The following is a 20864-nucleotide window of genomic DNA, read 5'->3' as shown; positions in this document are numbered from 1 at the left end:
ACACACACACGTACTAACACTCTCATTCTACTCCCTTCTTTATAGTTCTTAGTAGAGTGGCATGAAATAAAATGGCCTTCGTTTTGCACATTCTTCTTTTCCATTTTATGTATGTATAAACATGGCCTGAAAGATTCATTTTAAAACAATGTTGTTGTTAGTAATATAAACATATAACACATTACGTGTTTGAAAAAATATTTTAGATTCTATTATGTATAATAATTAAAAAACCCTCAAAGGAAGATGAAGGAATGAGAATGTGAGGAATATTCATAAAGGATAATATGCGTGTGTAACTGTGTCCCTTTAGCACTTGTAAGAATAAACATATTGTATAAAACTTTTTTTCCTTTTTAACACTTTTGGAAGAAAGTCAAACTTACTTTATAGTAAAATACTTGGTAAGTGAGTTAGAAAATGATATTTTTCTCAGTGAGAAGTGCTATTCTGTGGCATTTTGAAAAATAATCTGACTTCTACTGCACTGAAGAAATCTGGTTATTAGAAGAGTTATTCCTTTTATAAAATCAAAATCTGCATGTGATAATTTTATTCACTGATGTTGCTGTGTTCTCAAAACACAAAGAACAAATCTGATTTTTCACTCAAAAATTAATCTTAAAGACACAATTTATGCTCTTCCTGTAAGCGGCCTGAGATGATCTCTTAAAATGGTTTACTATTCACTTGACCCAGAACAACCCAAAAAATTATGCAAATCAAGAGATTCAAATCTTCATGTTCACTTTAAGAACATCCATGAAAATACCCAGGCAATCAGGGGTGTGTATATCTGAAAAGCCAGCAAGTATCTGAAAGATGTGACTTTCCAGAAGCAGTGTGTGCTGTTCTATCATTGCAATGGTGGAGTTGGTAGATGTGCCCGAAGCCAAACAGTGGAGCTGGACAGAAGGTTTATGGCCCCAAAAGAGTGCTGAAAGTTTGTTGCACATGCTTAAAAATATAAAAAACAGTGCTGATCTTAAAGGTTTGTATGTAGATTCTCTTGATCATTGTGTACATCTAGGTGGGCGAAGCACCCAAGATGCACTGGCTCTATTTACAGGGCTCATGGTCAGATTAACCCACATGTGACCTCCACCCCCACTGTCGCACCCACCGCACTGAGATGATGCTTACTGAAATAGAACAGATTTTTCTAAACCAGAGGAGGAGGTTGCGCAGAAGAAGAAGGTATTCCAGAAGAAACTGAAGAAACAAAATTAATGACCCAGGAATAACTTCAATATAAAATATATGCAAATAAAATCAAAAGTAGAAAAAAGACAATTCAAAATTTTAAAGAGCATGGAAGCTCAATTAAAAAGAGGAAAGATCAGATATGTGAAAAACGATTCAAGCTCTCTGTTGAATAAAGTCACATTAAAATCACAGCAAGGTACTGTTGTTAGACAATGTTTAACACCTATTAAAACATACACAAATTTAAATAATAGTGATAATACACAAAGCCTGGGACAGTTTCATGAAATTGTCTTTCATATGGCTGTTCATAGAACAAAGTAGTACAAATTTTCTGGAAACAATTTTCTAGACACTATAAGAATCATTAAAAACTTGATCCAGTGATCTATTCCTTAAAATTTACTGTCAAAAAATCCAGAAGAGGGACAAATTTAAATGCACCAAGGTGTCTTTGAAATCTTAAGTGTAATACCAAAAATATTTAAACCACCTGAATTCTAGTGTTTTATCGGGAAATGCTCATGTAATATAAATGTAATGTCTTTATGCTTTAACCAAGAGAAATCATCTTCAATTATTTAAAATTACAATTTAAAAAGCTAGTAGCAGCACAGAAAAAGTTTACATTTTCTCTGATCTAATTATATAAAAAGTATTAAATTCTGTAGTGCAGACACATATATCCAAATGAAATACAATCGATTTATTACAAAATGGGGTGGGGGTGTGCAATGTTTTTGTGTGTGTCATCATTGTTGTATCATTTGTGATTTTAAATAATGAAAAACTCAGACTGGGGGTAAATAGATTCTCCGGAGAAAGCAATTGTGGTAGATAGAGAGCACATTAAAAGCCTCCACCAGAACAAATTCTTACATGCACTGAAGAAAAAATATTATTTTCAAAATATAACCATATAAAAATGATTCTCTTGGTCATTTAGAAAGAGTTTTAATTTATTACATGAAGACTTTAAGGGTCCAGGTGGTATATCTGGAATCTTTCTTTTGTTAGGTTACACTGTAAACTCTGCTACTGCTTCTTCTGGAGATGTGCTCTATATTGCTGGACAGCCTCGGTACAATCATACAGGCCAGGTCATTATCTACAGGATGGAAGATGGAAACATCAAAATTCTCCAGACACTCAGTGGAGAACAGGTAAACTTGAAAAATATTGTTTTATTTAAACTAATCTATTCATACTCTATGTATGTTTACTGTCTATTGTCCTAAACTTTTAAAAATGTGTTATCCACATATTCAGTAAAAACTGGGAACAGGGCCCCATGTTAGGTTCTTTGGAAGTGATGTATAGTGTCTGTATCTTTCTCTTCATGTTGGATGGGGGTGGAGGTAGGATGTATAATAGGCTGGGCACAGTGGCTCACACCTATAATCCCAGCACTTTGGGAGGCTGAGGCGGGCAGATTACCTGAGGTCAGGAGTTTGAGACCAGCCTGACCAACATGGAGAAACCAAACTCTACTAAACAGCCTGACCAACATGGAGAAAAAAACTCTACTAAAAATACAAAATTAGCTGGGCGTGGTGGCACATGCCTGTAATCCCAGTTACTAGGGAGGCTGAGGTAGGAGAATCGCTTGAACCTGGAAGGTGGAGGTTGCCATGAGCCGAGATCGTGCCACTGCACTCCAGCCTGGGCAACAAGAGTGGAACCCCATCTCAGACAAAAAAAAAAAAAAAAAAAGATGTAGAATAGATGTAGATACAGACATACAAATACATACACAAGAAAAGAGATCCAAAACATTAAGAGGTACGAAATTACCAGTGGCCCAGACAATACAGTCAGAATATGATGAGATTGCTTTAAGCTAGGATTGGTGCAGAAGAGCTTCTTAGAAGATGAAATTTGGGCTGAATCTACAAGGGATGATAGAATATAGATAGGTAGGAAGAGCAGTGAAAGAGAAAGTTAAAAAGATAACGTGGACTCATATTATGTGAGGTTTTGAATGGCAAATTAAGAGCTTGGACTTTATCCTGGAGGTAATGGGAAATTGGCTATAATATTTAAAATTGGAAAATTCTTATTAGGTGGTATTGAATATTAAAAGAAATTTGGGAAATTATACATGAAATAACATTTATATATGTATATATATAAACTGAAAGAAACATCACAAATATGCAAACATTTACACACACGCGTGCACACACACACACATACATATTAACTGAAAGAAAGATCTAACCATGCTTTTTGTTGTTGTTATTTTTGGATTGTGATAGCTCAGGGAACTTTTATCTCTAAAAAGTTTTCTGTATTTTTCAACAGTTCTACAAGGAGGATTTATTAACTTTATTCCACAGTCCTTTTACAGAGGGTGGGAGAGGGGTTCTTCTTAGCCTTCACTAAATATTCCAACTTTTAGACTAGAGGGGCAGGGCCGCATCAGCCCTGCTGTTCTGCAGGAGTCCGAGCTGCAGCCCAGCGCAGCAGTAAAGCTCAGGTGCGGGGATATTCACATTAGTAACGTCCACAGACTGCACTGGCTTTCTAGCCCCATGCCCCGCAGGAGCAGTATCTTTTATGACAGCACCATAGACATAGCTTCCAGGGTCTCTACAAAGGGCAGGCTGGCTACAAGAGTAACTGCACTCTGGGAAGTCAAAACTATGTCATCTTCATCAGGTCCTTATAAATCATTTAGAGTTCCACACAGCCTGAATACAATATCCCAATAAGAGGTTATTTTTACCCCATCAGGGGTAAAAGCAACAGCTTAGCCTTAGTGGTAAAGTTGAAATCCCAGCCTCAGCAGATTCCCAGGGCAACAGAGTTAGAGTAACTAAAGGTCAGATCCTCATGTATCAGGTGAAAGGGTTTTATTAACTCTTTGCCCACATTTATACTCGGAAAATGCATAACAGTTAGAGTAAGGCTATTGTTATAGCTCAAACTGGAGGTAAGAAGAACGTAAAATAAGATGTCAGCAGTAAAAATGGAAAAGGAAGGGGCATGACAGATATCAATAAGAAGAAATTGGCAATAGTAAAATGAAGCATTTTAGATGACATCTTAGTTCCATTATCACTCCATTAATTGTCTACAAGACAAGAAGTGTCAAATTTTATGAAAATTTACCTATGAAAGTTGAGGAGAGTATCATGAATGATTTAAATCATGAATGACTTCAGTTTCAGCCTGAGAATCTGAAAGAAAGGTGGCTCCATGATTAGAATGTCAACACCTCAAGCAATTTAGGTATTTTTAACAGTGACGTTTGGCTTTTAGACATGTTCCTTGTAACAGTAAGCACAAATTCAGATATTTGCATGTGCCAGTAAAGTAAAATCAAAATAGGTAAAGTCAATGAGTAAAGCTGCTGGGTGAAAAAACACAGGAAGTGGTGGGAATCATGGCCCTGGGCAGCTTGTAAAATTCCACCGAGCTCCAGTTGACCGTTGCCATATGGGAAGGAAAACCCAGTGTTGCAAGATCTTCTATTTTATTTATGTTTATAATTAATTCAACTTTTAAAAAGACCTCTTAAGCCCCTCAAAAACCTGTGAGAAAAGTGCACTCAAAAGGCAGTGTCTTTTGCCCACATGCCTAGGAGCAATGTCTAGAAATGTAGAACTGAAGCCTTGAGAAGGAAGACAGAATGATATTTGCAATTGCCTTAGTAGAAATGTTTAAGAAGGATTGGTTATCTAGGGTAAGAGAATGGAAAAAAGCTACATGTCTGAGCTTTAGAAGAGGCCAAAATTCAGAAAATGGGAGTGGGGGAAGAAGCCAGTAAATATGAAAGAGTGTCTATGCCACAGGGGCAGAAGCAAGATTTTAAGAGTAAAATCACAGAAGCCACTACAGGGAGATGTACAATAAGATAATTATTAAGAGCATCAAATATTAAACATAGAATAATATTTGAAAAACTTGTTTAAGCATTTAGGTAATGAAGTGTAAGTTCTCTGCTTTTGTCTAAATAGAGAAAACATATTGCTACAAGGGATGATCCCCCTGCAATCCTTCCATATTTTTCTATATCCCATAGCTGCTGGGATAACACTTAATCATTTAATTGAGAAGACAATCTTCCAAGACTATGAGGTGAAATATGCCACACCAGTATTCCAGGACAACTCAGTTCCTTATAATGTATTTAAACATATATGCAACCGTTACAGAATGCATTCTACTGCTTATCTAATTTTATTTCCTTAAAAAATCACTATAGTATTACTGACCTTTTCTGATTTGTGGAGAAGAAAGAGAGGTTAGAGTGAAATCTAAAGAAATTCATTTTGTTACTGTCAAGCAATGAAATCTATAACAGCTGTTCATCCTCAAAGATGGAACCGACTAATATTCTTTATCCTCATGAAAGAGCCAATAAATAACTTTCAGGGAGCATCAATTTCTATCTTTCATTTCCTTTGCCAACTAGCTCCTCTACTAGATTGCTAGAAGTAAAACAAATGTAGATTTCAGCTTCCTTGAGAATTTCCGATGTTCATTGGGCTGTTTTGTTTCATTTTGTGTCCTAGATTGGTTCCTACTTTGGCAGTATTTTAACAACAATTGACATTGACAAGGATTCTAATACTGACATTCTTCTAGTCGGAGCCCCTATGTACATGGGAACGGAGAAAGAGGAGCAAGGAAAAGTGTATGTGTATGCTCTCAATCAGGTAATGGTGTCTGAGTTTGGTAGAAATCCAGTAAAATCTCTTCCTTCTCTTCATTTTTGAATAATAGGTTCTACTTTTTCACTCACTTTGAAAAAACAGAGCAAAGAAGCTATCAGGATTTATTCACTCCACCAACCCCTCAGTTTTGAAATGACCATTTATAATTATAATAAAGTAGCTCCAACCCTTAGATATTTTCTGCTTGGAAATATGAATTATGTTTAACACTGTATAGGATAAAGGAGGTAAATATAAATCTCACTAAACTGTTAAATAAACCCACAAGGCTTATTTAGGCTGGGAAGCTTATCAGCTCTGGCTTGGAGGTGGATAATAACCTCAGCAGTTAAATCGGATAGGGTTGAGGGGGAGAAGTCATGAGTTTCAAGGCAGCGACACTGCAGACTTCCAGGAAATACTTCACTGGGCTGGAGTGAGATTTTGTCTTCCATGCCTGACTTTAGACATCATTTTTTAAGTTAAATAATTTTTAATTTCTTCATTAGAAGAATGTTTTGCTCTTTACAGCAAAGCCAGTGTTTACTTAGCTTTTCCAAATATGTACATTCTCTCCTAAATTGATTATTTTAAATAATAAATCATATATCTTTCTTCCTATCATTTTTTGGCTCCCTCCTGTCAACTTTTTTTGTCCCAGGCTGTTTTGTTCTTTTTCAAGAAAGTGTATTCTCGATCACCTTTGCTAGTACTTTCTGTCTGGGATTTTTTTTTTTTTCTTCCACTCTAGGCAGCTTTAGAGAAAGTTTCCTTTTAAAGCAGAATAAATTTTCACTTTGCACAATATTGGGTGAAGAGGGGATAGTGGTATAAATTAAGGATTTAAATATTATTTGGCCTGAAAAAGATGCTCTGAATTATATACTCACTCAATTGCATTAAAGAGAGATTCCATTAAAGTATGTCTCCCACACTTCTACAATCTGCTCTTTGGAATCCCTAACTTTGCTCTCAGATAGGCACAATTTTAAAGAAATTTTACCACCCTTACCACTAATGTACAAATGGCTGTTAATAGCACTGATTTAGTATACTTTAAAATTTTTACTCCGCTGTAGTAATGATGGAAATCTGTAAATATCCTGTTTATCTTTCTTCCAGACAAGGTTTGAATATCAAATGAGCCTGGAACCTACTAAGCAGACGTGCTGTTCATCTCGGCAGCACAATTCATGCACAAAAGAAAACAAAAATGAGCCATGCGGGGCTCGTTTTGGAACTGCTATTGCTGCTGTGAAAGATCTCAATCTTGATGGATTTAATGACATCGTGATAGGAGCTCCGCTGGAAGATGATCACGGGGGAGCTGTGTACATTTATCATGGAAGTGGCAAGACGATAAGGAAAGAGTATGCACAAGTAAGAGTTGAAACCTACAGATTCCCAACCTTCAGTGATAAGTCAGTTCGATGCCAGGCATTACCTGTCTAACTTCATGAGTTATTTAATTTCTTCCTCCTGACCTTATTGGGAAACTAGATTTAATTCTCTTTAAGTGCTCCTTATAGATTAATTACTTTATATTTTATACATTTATCTAATTTCCTTTCTGTTGTTATTTTCCATGTCTCCAGGATTTGACTTTTTGAAACAGTAAAAAACAAAAGAATACTTTGTAACAATGCTGTTTAACATCTTCAGTGTGTCCCATTCTAAATAGAGGGCACTGCTTTGTGAATAAGGCAAAAATAATTATATGACTTAACCAATAAAGGAAATTAGATTCTTGATTTTATATTTAATGTTCATGCTGTTATAATAAATTGCATTAAGTTCATATTTATCCATTAAGTTGTTATATTTTCCTCAAGTGAATTAGGATTTCTAAAGATTTATAATTTTCTCACAAGTAATCCTTAGGAAAAATAAATCTGAATATTAAGTTTAAGCTGCAGGGAACTTCTGTTATTCTTGTTTGTACTTTGTTGTCAGTTAACAGCTGTAATCCATAAGCGTATTTTTTTCCTGCATTAGAAAAATAACAAGTTACAAAAGTGCTAAATGCACTATAAAAACAAAATAATTTAAAGGAGTTTGAACGTAATTGTCTGTTTTTAGGTAATCATAGTCGGTTAGATATTGAACAGCTACTTACAAATAAAACAGAATTCACTACCTTCTAACTTACATAGTTTGAAAAGAAATCAGAATATTAATTATTTCATTTTCTATTTGAGTGTTCTCTTTGGTTCTGTAGTCAACAGAGCTCTCAAAATCTATTCATGTAATGCAAACATGAGTGATTTTTCATAAAACCATAACAACAATAGTGAACAGAATAAAGGGCTTATTTCAATAAGAGCACTTGTAGCCATTTGATAAATAATTTGTTTCTGTTGAAAATCTTTATGGCATTATTTACGTAACAAGAGACAGGCAATATTAATGACTGGGGCATGATGGAATTAGGAAACACAGGAAGAAGTTCTTTCTTATATTCTTCCACTTTACTCCTTCAGTGTCAATCCTGTAAATTTAATGGGGTAGCATTTGAAGTAGAAAAGGAAAGCTAAATCATTGTGAGATGAAATAGATTGTCATAAACAACTTGTTTTCTAAACAGTGATAAATCAAGATGCAACTTTAAACAAAAACAACAAAAAGAATATTAGAGTTGGATTTGTTTAATTACTGGCAAAATGCTTTTTGAAGGGATAGGTGAAGATGTGCTTACTCATTTCCATGAGAACCAGATGCTGCTTATGTGTGGGATAATCCAGAATCAAACAGTCAAGCCCATAGAACCAATGAGGCAGATATCTCCTGAATTCTTCGCTTAAAAAAATGAGGATGGCTGGGTGCAGTGGCTCATGCCTGTAATCCCAGCACTTTGGGAGGCCGAGGCAGGCAGATCACAAGGTCAGGAGTTCGAGATCAGCCTGGCCAACATGGTGAAACCCCGTCTCTACCAAAAATACAAAAAATTAGTCGGGAGTGGTGGTGCGCACCTGTAATCCCAGCTACTTGGGAGGCTGAGGCAGGAGAAGTGCTTGAACCTGGGAGGCGGAGGTTGCAGTGAACTGAGGTAGCGCCACTGCACTCCAGCGTGGGTGACAGAGCGAGCCTCCGTCTCAAAAACAACAACAACAATAACAACAAAAAACAACTTTAAAATGAGCCTAACCTGTTTAAGCATGAAAACTGTTTCCATTTGGTTTTCCTTAGTGGGCTTCTTATTTTATGTTTTTTATGTGGAAAACAAGAATCTGAGAAGACTTGAAGTTTAGGGAGGGTTTGTAAGTCCTGTCTGCTTGCCATGGACTTCTGTTAAAAGCATTACCTTCAGCTTGAACCAATGCTAAGTCAGGAAGTACAGATATCAAACATACTATGTATGGTAATATGCACAGATCTGTCTTCAAGACATATTCATTTGTGCCATCTCAACGTTGTGAATACATGTGAGTGGAATTGAGTCTCGTGCCCTCAACTTTTAGGACAATTTTTGAAAGACAGTAGAGATTACATATTGGAAAATGTATTTGATGGGATGTATTATTTATACCCAGCCACAAAGTTCAGTGAACTCCAAATTGACCCCTAGAGCAATCTTCTACTCCTCTCCCCGCTGTCCTAATATGATATGTTTTCAAGATCTCCAGTACCTTTAAATATGTCTGTGTGATGGGATTGGCTAGGAAGCAGAAGGCACAGAACCAATTACTCATACTGTTTCCTTTGAGGATTAGACAAAATGACATTATATAATTTTTCCCTCTGTCTCTGGTGTCAGTGACCTTGAAATGATTTTGTCTGTACTATAAAAAGAGCAATATCCTCTGGGAACATCTGAGTTTTTCCTCTTATCTCCACGTGAGGGACCTCTTGGGTGGATTCCCAAAAGATCTTTAATTTTGATTTTGTTAAACAATTTAAATTCTCAGATTTATTTGAAACTGTTTTGAACAGACTCTTCTCATATGAAACTCTTTTTTTGGATTCTCACAGCGTATTCCATCAGGTGGGGATGGTGAGACACTGAAATTTTTTGGCCAGTCTATCCACGGAGAAATGGATTTAAATGGTGACGGTCTGACAGATGTGACTATTGGGGGCCTTGGTGGTGCTGCCCTCTTCTGGTAAGTATTTTAATAACATCCTGTTAATCTGAGACTGGGTCACCCAGAACTTGCCGAGCTCCCAGTGTGATTGGAGCTCGTATCATACCAAATATCTATTTCCTTCTGTGTTCCACTATGCAGATACAAGTTATTCAGCTGAGTGAGCTGAAAGAGTCAATAGATCTTAAGAACAAAGAAGCTATATGAAAGAAACAAGTAGAATGAACTCTTAATTTGGTGTGTCTATTATGTGGTTTACACTAAAATAGGTATTCTGTTTCAGGAGAGGTATAGGGGAAGAGAAGATCTTACAGAGGATGTATATAAACAATAAACCATCCCTAATATTGGGTTGCTTACAAGGTTTTAGAGATAATCGACTTTTTATTCATTGGCCTGATACATAGAAACAGATAATCCAGCAGCACTCTCTGACTGTTTATATTGTTGTCAAGCCTGGAGGCATCTTAAGTAATATCTTTGCTCAGCTGTTAAAATGCCCGCATCCCCCAATTTGCCCAGTTCTTTCAGATACATACATTCATAATGCTTTATTTATTAAGAATAAAATAATAATTTAGTAAGCAATAACGTTAATAACCATAGCTTTAACCAGCTAAAATATCCTATTTCAAAAACTGTTCTGTTTGAAAAAAAATTACTAGGAAGTCAAGAATCAACTTAATGAGAAACCCACATGATAATTTTGGAAAATATAATAAATTTCATTAAGAAATATAAAGGAAGAGTTTCATAAGTAAAATGTCTATTCCAAGTGACCTTATGAGAAGTCCGCATGTTGATTCGCCTAAATTAATGCATTGGTTTACTGTAATTCAGGTGGAAACATACCTCAATTCTCTTTTTCCCAAAAATTTACCTAGAAGAGTAGTAAACAGTGAAAGAAAGATGAAGATAGAGAGGTGAAAATAAATGACTTTGCTGTAATTTAACATAATGCTTAAGAACTAATGGTCAAGTTAGAATGGTACAGTAAATTGTGCACATACAATAATCACTATGTTAAAAAAAAAAAACTTTACAGTAGAGGGGAAAGAAGACTGAGGGGTGATACCTAAGAAAAGGGAATATTAGGCAGCCGAGTGGCTGGGACTTTGGGGAGGACTCGCCAGAAACCAAGGCTCAAAACCAGAAGTCAGCAGTGTCAGAGACAATGTATATATTTCAATTTTGTTTGAACTGTTAATCCTGAATTAGTTTATTATGCTCCCTTTAGCTCACAAATATTTATTTTATGAATTCTCATATTAAAAATATGTTTTCAGGATTTTTATGCTCCAGTTTTGTTTCAAGGCCTTCTTGCAAAGCTTTGCAAACCTATTTATGGCCTCTCCTGCCCCGAATCAAGGCATTGATGGGCCAAAATGATGGTCATTTCTCTAGCATAGTCCAGGCTCCATTGACAGAAGAATGGACCAAACCAAAAAACTGGGACACGAAGACTAAGATTCACAATGCCTAACAAGAAGTGAGAGTGTATACAAATGACAGGCAATAGGAAGAACATTTGGAAGCAAATAGTGAGGGTCTTGTCATGAGACCTGGACTGACCCCCAAGAAAGATGTGGCTGGGGCAGAGAGGATGTGTGGGGTAGATAATGGTCAAGACAGCTTCATGCCTGGAGAATCCTTATTACTAAACAGGAAACTAGGCATGTTCATTCATTGCTGATGAAAGGGTAAACTGGTTGAAACTCATTAGAAGGTCTTTATCAATAAGTATTTAAAAGCATTCCAATGTTCCTACTTTTTACCAAGGATTTAATTTCCTAAAAATGTAAAGATACAATCTAGAAGTACGATTGAAGATGTCATCACAGCACTGTATGTAATACTACCTTTTAATAATGTTAAATTTACCACTATACTCAGAAACCATTTTCTTAAATTAAGCTAAATATCCAATGAGAGGGGACTGAATGCATAGATTATGGTATGTGCATATGCTGATATAGTCTATTCCCATTAAAAAAAATAACTTCCATTAAAAATCATATTCTCAGAAAAATGTAAATATTGGAAAGTTGTTCACTGTAATATAATGTTTTAAAAATATGTATGCATACATATGAAGATGTGCTTTTGTACATATATATATGGATGCATGTGTATATGTATATGCACATTTTCTTCTGTAAAGAAAAAACCACCGAGTGTACTAAATGTTAATGGTGGCTATTGCTGAGTGGTAGTATTACAAGTTATTTGTGTTTTCTTTATGCATTTCTATGATGTTTATATTTTCTATGAGTACATTGTTTTAACAGAAAAAAGAAAACCACCGTTTTTTAAAGCAAAAGCATAAGTAGTGACTTCATTATTCACAAGATACGTAGTTACAAGGGGCTAGCTCTGGCCACAAGGCAGAAACCAGGTAAAAATGTGCAATAATTGTTCTAGCTTGGATATAAAACAATGGCCTCAGGATCCATATATTCCCCATGTCTAAGATCTTACTCTGATCTCATTTTGGATTAGTAGACATCATTGGGCGTTAGAGTTAAAACGATTGAGTTTAAAATCCCAGGTTTTTCCTCTTAATAGCTTTTGACCTGGCGTAAAATATTTAACCTTTCAGAGCCCCAGTTATCAAACATAAAACAGAAATGATGTTTCTTATAATTAATCTTAAGAATTCAATGAAATAACATCCATGTCTAGCACACTGCCTCAAATGTTATTTTGCTTTTCCTTCCTAGAAATAGAGGAAGAGCTGAACTCACAAGGACTGACAATATTACAGTCCAGATGAGAGATAGCAGGGGCCTACGAGTTACTCAGGGACCTTTAGACTTCTTTCAAATTGGGAACAAACTCGTAAATCCCCAAAATATAGTTGATTCTGTGGTTCACCTGGGCACTTGGTTCCATCTCTTTTCCATCACAGGCAAAACTAGATCTTTGGCGTTTGAACCAAAAGCCCCAAATGGTTTCCAAATATAACCTGCATGTCTTAGAACATCAGATATAATCTCTTCTGTCACAAGGATTAATTAAATAAACAGAGTCCTGAGTGCTGTATTATACACGAAGCAGACCCCCTTCCATGCCCTCACTTTGCACACCCAAGCTGATAACATTCATTAAATGTAAAAATGTGTGAGTAATCCCATTGTTTTTGTTTGGAGGTCCCGAGATGTGGCCGTAGTTAAAGTGACCATGAATTTTGAACCAAATAAAGTGAATATTCAAAAGAAAAACTGCCATATGGAGGGAAATGAAACAGTATGCATAAATGCTACAGTGTGTTTTGATGTGAAATTAAAATCTAAAGAAGACACGATTTATGAAGCTGGTAAGCAAAATAATTATAGCAAGTACTTTTGGGTAGAGGACGATGTATTTGCTCCAGCATGATGAAACCCAGCAGGATATTGCATTTTCCCCACCATGGTGAGCTGCACATCATATTTGCCCCAGTGAATATGTAGAACCTTGAAAAAAAATTCTGCTGCAAAAGGAATAGGTTATGGAACCCAGTCAATTCTGGAGCAAAAATTACATGTTTGTATGCAGCACCCTCAACACTGCATAGTGTCTGTCTGGCTCTCCTACTTACTATGTACAATCAGAGGCTTAAGAAAAAAAATACCGATTCAGAGGTAGAGTTTAGAAATTGGGTCCCAAATGGGCCCAGTTTTCCTTCCTGTGGGTTTCTGCAAAGAATCTTCTCTCCCTTCTCTTGCCCCCTCCTGGGAAAGACTGGTATTGCAGAGAACCCGAATACTTCACCATTCCCACATTTCTGAGATCCTTTGCTCCACTGAGGTGACCCTAGTTTCTGAGAGTCACACTTGCTGTGTGTGTGTGTTCTCAGGTGCATCAGGTCAGCCTGTACTTCCTCGTCCTCCCTTTGTTCTCCACTTTCTAAGGCAGGTTTTTAATGATGTTGAAATATGCTCGAATCAAAGCTATAAAGACCATTGACTGCAGAAGAAAAATTTACTCTGTAACCAAATATAAGCAGAATGAGAAAAACCATTAATCCTTAAAATCTGTTTTCCTTGATTTGTTCCATATGTGCATGTATATGCTCTGAAATAGCCTCCTGACTAGAAAGATCAATGAGGTATAGGAATATAAAGTAATGACTTTTGTGTTTTATATGTAACTTTGTTTCAGTCTTACTTAATTTTTGCAAAGTAACTAAGTGATCAAATAAGGATTATTGTAGCCTTCATATAAAGTGTAAGATTTCACTTATTTTCTTTATTGTAGTACGCTTATTTTATTGAAGCTTAATAGTGGCTTGAACATAAGCTGAGATAATATCCTTTTATATATAAATAGATTAAAATGTATATATTTGTAAACAAGTAACTAATGTATATTTTTGCCTCTATTGAAATATAACATAATCAATATTCTAACAGGGTTCCAGCATTTCTAAAGTTAAAAGGAATATTTTAAGTGAAAATATAATAATTACTGTGGTGGTCTGGAAATTAGATGATAGGTGTGCATGTGTGTATATGTGTGTGTATAAGAATTATAAACAATAAATGTAGTTAAACACTGAAAGCACAGTGAACTCAGAGAGCAGTTCTATAGAGTTCCTCAAGGTTATCTTTATGACTGCTAATACCATTGTTATTATAGTGTGGATATGCTGAACAATAGAATCTTTTTCGATTGATTGCCGAAGAGATTTTTCTATAATGCTTATTTAATAATCTGTACAATATGAGAATCACTTCAAATAAACATTTCCATCAATTATTTTTTAAAATTTTTGTAGATTTGCAGTACCGTGTCACCCTAGATTCACTAAGGCAAATATCACGAAGTTTTTTCTCTGGAACTCAAGAGAGAAAAGTTCAAAGGAACATCACAGTTCGAAAATCAGAATGCACTAAGCACTCCTTCTACATGTTGGCAAGTAAATCATATATCGTAGCTGCCTTATTCCAAATCAAGAATATAGTAGAGATGTCTTATTTCAAGTCAATCGAATTCTTACTGTTTTATTTCAAAATGCACTTACGATGTCATAAAAGAAATTTTATCTTGTTTGTTCATTTTTATCATAAAATCGCAAGTCTAATTTTCTCATTTCCAACTATTTGTAAAACTATCTCTAGTCTTCCCTGTCTGCGTTGTGACATCCGTATAGTATGGAACGGCAGAAAAAAGACACAGTGTTCTAGTGGACAAGAAACCTTACTCGTGTCTTCATTTCTTTCATTCATTCATTTATTCCTTCAGCTTGAAAACACTGAATTTCTGTGGGCTTTGTCTGTCAGTTGTGGGTGATAAGTGAATGACTGCTCTGGGGGGCAGACTGCTGGGCTGTACGCTTTCTGGGATTCATGTAACTATATATCTCGCTGTTTGACTTTAGAGCAAAGGGGAAAATTATCTGCTATTTTCTATCATCTGTAGGCTTTGTGCTACTTCGGGTTTTTTTGTTTTGTTTAGTTTTTTGTTGTAATTTTAGTGGATGAGGGAGGTTTGGACAGCAAACTATTAATCTTGAGAGATGGCTGGTAAGCCAGTGTGAACCATTTAAAATGTGTTTTGTTGGGACATTGTGTAGATGGGGAATGTTCCCAACAGAGGGCAGGAGTTTCCTCAACATTTTCTTAAAGTGTACATGAGAGTGATAAAATTAAGAAGCAGCATGAAGGTAATGAGGAAACTGATTTTAGTAACTGACATTAAGACTTAGAGACTTGATGGTGAACTTGGAGCTTTAAAGGAACCAGGCCAATTTTCCCACTTCTGACTTATTTCTGTATTACTGATATATTCATAGTCTGTTTTCTGAAAATTGTAGTTAGGCGCAGGGGAGTGACAGAAAATGTGCATCATTTTGTGCCACATTTGTTCTTCCTCAGTGATTTTCATGTTGATACGCTTCATGATACTTATCATGAAGCTTATTCTGTCAGCACCGGATCAATCTATTATTTGATAAAGTAACACTGGAGTTGCCCCTCCTATTTAGTTCACCAGAACTGAACACTTAGGAATTCGAATGTGGATAAAATTTGAAGGGGTATGAAACCAGATATGGCATTGCCTCCAACCTGCTAAAAATCATCTCAGTCTATGTTTGTCCACAAATTCAGTGTCTAAGCTCTGTCTAGGCACTGGTGTTTAAAGGACTGAAATATTTTCAACATTTCCAAAATTGTTTTGGAGTTTTGAATAAGCGCTTTGAAATTTGTTCTGGAGTCAGCCAGTGTCGAATTTGTATCCCAAATGTTCCACATTCTGAGAGACTTTGGCAAAGTTGTTGGTTCTCTTAGAGGCTCAGTCTTTCATCTATAAAATAAGGACAATAATAGTTACTCATCTTAGAGGACTGTTGAAATAATTTGCAATAATGTATATAAAGCTCATAATTTTGAATACTACAAATGATTATTGTTATTGGTGGCATGTTAATAATATTAATCATATTCACATCCTTTCCAAAAAATTTTACATTATAAAAGTCTTGGCTGGGCGCAGTGGCTCACGCCTGTAATCCCAGCACTTTGGGAGGCCGAGGTGAGTGGATCACCTGAAGTCAGGAGTTCGAGACCAGCCTGGCCAACATGGTGAAACTCCATCTATACTAAAAACACAAAAATTAGCTGGGTGTGGTGGCGCATGCCTGTAATCCCAGCTACTCGGGAGGCTGAGGCAGGAGAATCACTCGAACCTGGAAAGTGGAGGTTGCAGTGAGCTGAGACTGCGCCACTGTACTCCAGCCTGGGTGACAGAGAGAGACTCTGTCTCAAAAAAAAAAAAAAAAAAAAAAAAAAAAAAAAAAAAAAACTTATAGCTCTAGGTACATATTATATTAATGAAATGTAACTCATTTTATAGAATGTTTGCCCTTCTGAAGGTAGGAAATGTTCCCAGAAGCGTTACATAATGATCTTTGGCTTGAGGTCTCAAGAAAAACTACACTGTGATGTAGGTAGCTCATATGTTGACACAACAAGGCCCTCTGAGGAGCTGAAAGTGAGTCAACAGGTCATACTCTGAAACCTCCACATTTTCCTATGCCCCTTGTCAGAATGCCAATCCCTCTCCAGGAAAGTAAAAGCCTGATGAAATCTTATGTCAGATTAGATGCACAAAAATGTTGCAGTAAGCCTGACTCTTGGGGACAGAATAAGGAGGCATAACAAGATCAGAACACCTGGTAAATATGATACCAATGATATATTGTGTTTCACCCTCTAGGACAAGCATGACTTTCAGGACTCCGTGAGAATAACGTTGGACTTTAATCTTACCGATCCAGAAAATGGGCCTGTTCTTGATGATTCTCTACCGAACTCAGTACATGAATATGTAAGTCGGATTTCTTTAAAATGCAAAATACCAACTTGTGAATATTTTAGTGTCACTAGTAAACTGTGTTTTTTCACTACTCTGCATTGGTCACAAAGAAAGAACAACCAACTAGAAGAAAGAAAAAAAAGGCAAGCAGGTTTTATTCCTGGTCAGGAATGGAGAAAGCGTGAGCTCTTGCTCTAAAGACCTCCTTCTCCTCAAGCTGTGAAAACCTGGGGAATTTTAAGGAGTTAGATGTGGGGCAGGGAGGTATACGTAAGCATGTCCAGAGAGAAACTCCAGATGTACAAGTACAGATCATAAACATGCTTCCTTATACAACATATGTTCAAGAAATTGTGGCCATTTTCTTCTATGTCAGGGACTTTAGCCCTATAATGACATGTTAATGATCTAAAGGTAAAAAGGGGTTGCTGGTTCTTGTTTGCTCCATTTTCTCAATGGCTTTATCTTCCTCTGGTAATTGGCAAAATGTCCTGAAGCTCCCAGGCCATCTGGAGTTGTTTTTCAGAAAGCTTACCTACCGATAAATACAACAGAAAAAAAAAAAAACAAAAAAAAAAAAACTGCTTAAAAAAAATGCACTTTCTCAACTATCTACTGTGTAACAAAATAATGAACTTTCTCAAAATAATGAACAAAATAATGAACTTTCTACTGTGTAACAAAATAATGAACAAAATCTGCTGTTTAAGAAAATAATGAACTTTCTCAGCCATATCTCCAGGTTTGCCCTGGTAACATTAGGAAAATCTTGAAACCCATGCACACATAACCCTAAATCAATTTTAAATGTTTTAAGAAAGAATTAGGCTTTTCTAGACTTTTCCCAATCCTTCTAATTTCCTATTGTTGGAGTTTAAGAAAACTAATAAATGACACTCATTTTCACCTCGCTTGAATTTAGGACCAATGGAAAGAAATCTCCCCTGTTATTCTAATTAGCACTGGATTGCAGTGTATGGTTTAGGTATAAAGATAGTCGTCACACTGAAGCGTTGACTTAGACCACGGATAACCACCAACATCATCAGCAGTGCTGATCCATCTCTGTCCTTCTTCATGGAGCCCACCTTGTAAAACTTGTCAGATGGAGTAGAGCCAAATGTGTGCTTCCTGTGGGTACACAGCTGCTCTGAGAATAGAAACGAGAGAAGGGGACTGAGTTGTGTTCACTTAGTTCCTGTTCCCAAAGTTAGAGTCCATGTGCCACCCCTGAGAGTGAGTGAGGGGAGAGAAGAGGGAGGGTGTCACTAGCGTGGCTCCAGTGGAGGAGACATTAGGGATGGGGAATTCTTTTTCCCCATACACCTCTCTTCCACTCTCTCTTCCTTCCTACCAGATATATTGATTATCTTATACACACCAGGCATTGGAACTTACTGTCTAACACTGGAAACAGGTATTAAGTAGTAATTAGAGCGTATGCTATGGAGGAGGATTTCAGAGCTCTACGGGAACTTCCACCTAGGCTGGGAAGTCAGGAGAGCCCTCCTGCAGTTGTGCCATTTCAGTGGAGCCCTGAAGGATAGGGCGATTTCCACCCTATTTAGGGGAGTTTGGGGAGCAGAGGGGATGCTAAGTGTGAAAGTCCTGAGCATGAAGGGAACAACGACACTCGCTAGTGTGACTGACACTAAAGAGCAAGAAAGGAGGGGATGTGAGGTGCGGCTGGAGGTAAAGGCAGGAGCCATGTCATTCGGGACTTGGTGCCGCTGCACAAATTCTAAACTTTTGAAAGAGCAGCGCGGTGTTTTGAAGCTTTTTATTTGGTTCAGTCATGGGACAGGATGCAGCAGAGTGAAGAGTGGTTGGAGGGAAACAGGTGGATGTGGGAGCCCAGTGGGAAGCTATTACTTTAGTTCAGGGAGGAAATGAGAATTCTTGGGCGAGAGATGGTGGTGGGAATGCAAAAGCAAGAAAGGATTGGAGAGATATTTAGAAGAGGAGTAGAATGGACAGGGCTTGGTGAGTTACATATGGTGGTGGTGGAGAGGCTGTCAATGAAGAAGAATCAAGCAAAACTCCTAGATTTGTGGCTTGACCATTTTCCACCCTCTCAACTGAGCTTTATGACATTCCTAAGTATTTGATTGATTTTAAGAGAAAAATCTCATAATTAGAGTGAATAGATTTAGATCTTGCAGTACTTGCCTTTGTATTTCAAAACTGCCCTTCCCTGGCAGACAAAAGCCAGTACAAAGCACCCATGAAAATTGTTCATTCTTAAAAGGATTAGCACAATTTACATTCATAAGTAAATGTTTATTCTTTTTTTATAGAATAAAAAAAATGTTTATTCTATAATTATAGGGATAATTATAAAATCCCTTAAGATTTTTGCAGGGAAATTTTCTTTATGAGTTGCTTAACTTACTTTGGCTGTATGCCATTTTTGTTACACAAATTGATGGGTAATTTTCAATAATGCGTAGCGAAATTTTGAAAAATTCTTTCCTGTCATCATTTCAGATTCCTTTTGCCAAAGATTGTGGAAACAAGGAAAAATGTATCTCGGACCTCAGCCTGCATGTCGCCACCACAGAAAAGGACCTGCTAATTGTCCGGTCCCAGAATGATAAGTTCAATGTTAGCCTCACAGTCAAAAATACAAAGGACAGTGCCTACAATACCAGGACAATAGTGCATTATTCTCCAAATCTAGTTTTTTCAGGAATTGAGGTAAACTTTTAGTTTTTCATTTATTTATTCTCTTAACAGTCATTTACCGAGCCTACTTTTCATGCTACTGAGATAATTGCTTTTATTAGATTGATTTTAAAAGAATAGAAGGAATTTTTTACATTAGTCCTCACCAATGGTGAAAGTATTAAGCTTTTTAAAAAAGTTTTATTTATTCAAATATGTATGTCTTTTCTTAGATTCTGTATGAGGAAAGGATAGCTCATGTATAAAAATTGTATGTTTTACAAAATCCTGAAACCACTGAAACTGAAACGGAGTCAAGGACAACAACAACAGTCAAAGCCAAAACAGTTTAACAGAGGTACAGAGAGTTTCCTCTGTGTTGAGCAAAACAATTTTACCTGCAGGAAAATCAAGATGTCATATATCCCTTTCTATGCAAAGTCCTTACTTTGGCAAGATACTTGTATTAAATAACTGTGTCTTATTGATTCGTAACAGAAGTTTCTTTTATTATGTTGGCAAAAAAACTATATTAATCTGTGTAAGATGCTATATCAGAGGTAATCAGCATTTCCAAATTTGAACTTTGCTTTTAATTCTGATCTCCAAATGAATCCCACTGAGTTAAAATTTTGTGTATATTTATATTAATTAATATTACATACAATTTATATTAAAAACAATGCACTTATTAATATTATATGTAGTATTAAAACACTATTGTCTACTTTCTGTAAACTCAGATTTCACGGACATTTCTCTCTATCTATTAGGATGTCACTTAGAGACATGATGACTAAGACAAACCTAAAAATAATGTCCTATATTACTATACTTTGGATTTAATTAAGAATATTAATTATAGGCTGGCCACAGTGGCTCATGCCTGTAATCCCAGCACTTTGGGAGACTGAGGCGGGCGGATCATGAAGTCAGGAGATTGAGACCTTCC

General features: G+C 36.4%; 1 protein-coding gene across 1 annotated transcript in view; it reads left to right on the top strand.

The window, feature by feature from the left end:
• The window catches only part of LOC105499359 (integrin subunit alpha 1), a 167868-nt gene that overhangs the window by 116412 nt on the left and 30592 nt on the right, over window positions 1–20864 (top strand). The window contains exons 12-19 of the mRNA XM_011771899.3: window positions 2224–2369; window positions 5727–5870; window positions 6990–7247; window positions 9837–9967; window positions 13099–13265; window positions 14709–14845; window positions 17150–17260; window positions 19736–19945. Of these exons, the coding sequence (XP_011770201.2) occupies window positions 2224–2369; window positions 5727–5870; window positions 6990–7247; window positions 9837–9967; window positions 13099–13265; window positions 14709–14845; window positions 17150–17260; window positions 19736–19945 (1304 nt within the window). The remainder of the gene's footprint in view (window positions 1–2223; window positions 2370–5726; window positions 5871–6989; window positions 7248–9836; window positions 9968–13098; window positions 13266–14708; window positions 14846–17149; window positions 17261–19735; window positions 19946–20864) is intronic.

This window comes from Macaca nemestrina, chromosome 6 (genome assembly GCF_043159975.1).
Source record: "Macaca nemestrina isolate mMacNem1 chromosome 6, mMacNem.hap1, whole genome shotgun sequence".
In the NCBI taxonomy this organism is placed as follows: Eukaryota; Metazoa; Chordata; class Mammalia; order Primates; family Cercopithecidae; genus Macaca; species Macaca nemestrina.
Note: the sequence above shows the minus strand (reverse complement) of the source record. Positions and strands in the feature narration are given on the sequence as shown.